This window comes from Lycium barbarum, chromosome 5 (assembly GCF_019175385.1).
Source record: "Lycium barbarum isolate Lr01 chromosome 5, ASM1917538v2, whole genome shotgun sequence".
NCBI lineage: Eukaryota > Viridiplantae > Streptophyta > Magnoliopsida > Solanales > Solanaceae > Lycium > Lycium barbarum.
Window position 1 is genome coordinate 111,570,472 of NC_083341.1, and position 4,363 is coordinate 111,574,834.

Below are 4,363 nucleotides of genomic sequence, written 5' to 3' on the forward strand. Positions count from 1 at the left end.
CCACCTCAAAGCTCTCACCAGGCGCTATGGAAATCAAGAAATCAGTCTGGAAAATTACTGCCTTCTCCATGTTGCTGAGTTTTTGCTTCTGAAGTTAACTAGTAACTAGTATGGAAATTAAGAAACTAGTATCCTTGATGAACTGCAACACCTTCATTGTATTGCTACTGTGAATGCAGCTATTTGATGTTCTACTGATGCAGTGATGAGCAAACTGTAGAAGCACTTTAATCTGGTTCCTTGGACTTATATACTTTGTATTTGAAGCTAGGTAACAAAGCCTTATCCATGTTTAATATTATTTTGGAATCAGATGGAAACTCCTCAAAGTTATTAACATGTAAAGTACCTGCAAAATTGAGCACACAGTTAGTTAAACAGTTTACAAGTGCATTGCCTTCCCTTAGGATATGAGCAAACTGCACTTGCCCCTTATTACTCCAATATTGTATTCTCCTTATCTCCATTCTGACGTTCCAAGGGATACTCCATATCTTCCTTATGATGTTTAGCAAAGCCAAGGAATCAGTTTTCATAATCATAGGCAAGAACTGATGTGTCACACAATATTCAATACCATCCTCTATTGCTATAGCCTCTGCACAAATATTGGTAGTATCATTCAGTGTTCTAGCTGCAGCGTACATTAGATCTCCTCTACCATTTCTTATGCAAAAGGCAGCAAAACTCATCCCTGGATTTCCCCTAGAGGCCCCATCAGTGTTGCACTTGAACCATCCCATAGCTGGATGGATCTACATGACCTCCCTACAAAGTATTTTTGGCCTATATCCTTCCAAGAGTTGCACCATTTGAGGCCATGAGTAAGGTACATGTTGTAGCCAAGGATACAAATACTTGATGAGATTATACAGATTCAGATTTATACTATGGGGCACCATAGTTCTGTTCATTCTTCCTCCATGCATTATGGCATTTCTCCTCTTCCAAAGTTGCCAACATACCACAGCTGGTATAGCTTGCATAATAGTCTTCAGCTTAGCATGACATGCACTTTCCCACCACTTCACTATTTTTTGATAAATATGCACAAAAGGCTTAGTAATTCTTGATGCTTCTTTATAATATTGCCATATGGATTTGGCAAAGGAACCAGTTAAGAACAAGTGCTACAAAGTTTCCTCCTGACTAGGATCATCACAACATCTACATCTAGAAGCAATAGAAATCTGCATTCTCTTGAGCACATCATCTACAGGTAACTTAAGTCTCCACTCTCTCCATAGTAAGAAGGAAATTTTGAAAGGAAGACCCTTGACCCACAATTTTTGGTAAAATGTAGAAGTTTCCTGTTTCTGTCTAAGAACATTCCAAGAACTTCCTACTGAAAACTTTCCTGAGCTAGTTAAAGTCCACCACGGTCTATCCTTCTCTGAATTCTGCTAAACAAACACCAATTCATTCCTTACATGCTCTACAACATTTGCAGGACAGTGAGCTTCCATTTTTTCAAAGTTCCAACCATCTTCTATCATTACGTTAGCAACTTCCACAATGTTAGTATTACTATGATCAGTTTCATGTACAAAATGACTAATTGGACCAAGCTTTGTCTAGTTATTATCCCATGCATCAGATGAACCATTGTTTTGCTCCCACCATAGGAATTGTTCCACTTCATCTCTGGCATGCAGCATCATTTTCCATATCTGAGATCCCCTCTTTTATTAAACTCTAGTAGGCTTAAGTTTCTTACAGTGCTTGTTCCACATGAAGTTTGACCACATGGAATTAATAGTTCTAAATCTCCACCATAACTTAGCATACAAAGCCTTTGAAACATCATACAAGGATCTAAAACCAAGGCCACCTTCTTCTTTTGGTAAACAAATGTTTTGCCATGACACCAAGTGTATGCTTTTTTCCTCTTCTTTGTTATTCCATAAACTCTTGTAAAGATCATGTGAATTTCATTAATAGTGTACTTAGTAGACACTATAGCTGACAAACTATACACAGGTATACTTTGAAGAACACTGTTGATAAAGACAACTTTCCCTTCATAAGATAAAAGTCTTCCTTTCCAGCTTTGCAGTTTGTTCTTAACTTTTTAAATAAGATCATTGTAATACATCTTCTTCCTTCTTGTATGAAATATCGGACACCCCATATACTTTAAAGGAAACTGATCTCTATTAAAACCTGCAATTTGCTGAACTTCTTGTTGTATATGCTGTGCTACCTTATCATACAAATAGAAAGCATTTTTATCCCTCTTGATAAGCTGACCTAATAACTCCTTATACTTCTTCAAAATGATCATGATTTTATCAAAGAGTATTTCTCAGCAGATGCAAATATGATGGTATTATCAGCATATGCAAGTTGATTGATCCTTGCACTCCATTTGGGCATACCATATCCAACAAAACTACCATCCTCAGCTAAAGAGTTTAAAGCTCTAGAAAATACCTCAACAGACAGGATGAATAATGCAGGAGATAAAGGATCTCCTTGCTTTTCTCCCCTTGTAGAGTGAAATAACCTCTTAGCCTTGCCATTTAGCAATATAGAGTACCAATTGTTAGCCAACAATCTCCAGACCATGTCAATGAACACATCAGAAAATCCTATCTTCCTTAGCACTTTGATAAGATAGGACCAAGCCACCTTGTCGTAGGCCTTGGCCATATCTAGTTGAATCACCACATTAGCCGGTTTCCCTCTTTTCCTTATATCTGTGACTACTTCCCTCTTTTCCTTATATATGTGACTATCTCTTGAGCTAGAAGAACATTTTCAATAATGCTCCTCCCTTGTACAAAACCAGCCTTATTTGGAGATATCAAAGAAAGAAGTATATCACCCTATCTATCATGTATAACTTTGGATATCACCTTGTTTATGAAGTTACTTAAACTGATTGGCCTAAGATCAGAAAAATTATTAAAGAATTCTTTCTTAGGAAGCAACACCAGGTTTGTGTGAGTAATAGATTTTGGAAGAGAATTTCCATTGAAGAAAGACAATACCATACTATACACATCCTTTCCAACAATATCCCAACACTTCTGGCAGAATATACTTGAAAAATCATCAGGACCACAAGCACTTGATCCACTAATATTGAAAACTGCATCTTTAACTTCCTCCATGGTTGGTACTTTTCTAGGTTGTTCATTCATACCCACATCAACTAGAACTGGAACATGCTCCAGAAGACTTTCTTCCACTTGATCTAAATTCTCCTAAGTGAACTGTTTTTCATAGAATGAGATTGCTTCTGCAACTATTTGATCCGCCTCCTCAATCCAATCCCCTTCTAAATTCTGAATTTTCCTGATCTGTTGTTTTTTCCTTCTTTCTTTCACAATAGTATGAATGAATTTTGTTTTCCTATCACCCTCTACAAACCAGTCAAGATCAGATTTTTGTCTCCAAAATTCTTCTTCATAATGCAAATATTTCTTCATTTCAGCCTGGGCCTTTTGCAATACATACCTATCGATAGAAGAGGGATCCTCTTCAAACAGGCCTTCTCTGATTCTAGTTATTTCCTCCCTAATAATGATTTGTTTGAAAATATCCCCATATGGAAATCTACTCCACTGAGAAAATGCCCCTTCAAGCTTCTTCATCTTACACTTGAAGCTAATGAAAGGGTCTTCATGTTCCCATACTAGCCAATTCTGCCTCACAATGTTCATGAAAAAACATGTTCCACCTAGAACTTCAGAAATTTGAAAGGTTTGTACTGATTTTGATATGTTTCTCCATAAGTACATAATAGAGGAACATGATTTGAACCTGTCTTAGCTAGATGTTCCACTTCCAAGCTACTAAACCAATCTTGCAAAGGAGCATTAATGAACATTCTATCCAACCTCTCAAAAATGATATCATCCCTTGCTCTACCATTCCACCATGTAAAAAGGCTTCCCTTAAAGATAATCTCCTCCAGTGCACAAGAATTCACACAAAAGGCAAAGTCCTCTACATGTTGAGGCAGAATAGGGATGCCACCAATTTTTTTCACATCATTCAAGACCACATTAAAATCACCACCAATCATTCATGCCTCAGTGATGGTGTTATACAAATGATACAAGTTGTCCCATAATTCTAGCCTTGTAGTTTCGTCACACTTTGCATATACCAGAGTGGTATACATATTTTTCTCTAAATCCTCGAAGAACAGTCTTAGTGTCAATTGTTAGACTGTGTCTGAAATCACCTCTATATCAATATTACTATTTCTTAAAGCACCAGATCTTGCCACTACAATTAGAAAATGCATTAGCCATGGCTAATCTACTCATGTATCTTTGAATGTATCTAGCCTGTTGAAAAGGTTCCAACAAGGCTATCAAAAAGAACTTGTGATGTCTATGAAGCATTTGGA

At 37.0% G+C, this 4,363-nt stretch overlaps 2 protein-coding genes across 2 annotated transcripts; both read right to left on the reverse strand.

Moving 5' to 3' along the window:
- Positions 1–227: 227 nt before the first annotated feature.
- Positions 228–743, reverse strand: LOC132639627 (uncharacterized). The gene is made up of 2 exons (XM_060356068.1): positions 398–743; positions 228–349 (listed from the first exon to the last, which is right to left on the reverse strand). The coding sequence occupies exons 1-2, from the start codon at positions 741–743 to the stop codon at positions 228–230; spliced, it is 468 nt and encodes a 155-aa protein (XP_060212051.1).
- A 2,466-nt stretch (positions 744–3,209) lies between these two features.
- LOC132639628 (uncharacterized) lies at positions 3,210–4,033 on the reverse strand. The gene is made up of 2 exons (XM_060356069.1): positions 3,758–4,033; positions 3,210–3,650 (listed from the first exon to the last, which is right to left on the reverse strand). Exons 1-2 carry the CDS (start codon positions 4,031–4,033, stop codon positions 3,210–3,212), a joined length of 717 nt encoding a protein of 238 aa, XP_060212052.1.
- Positions 4,034–4,363: the final 330 nt, after the last annotated feature.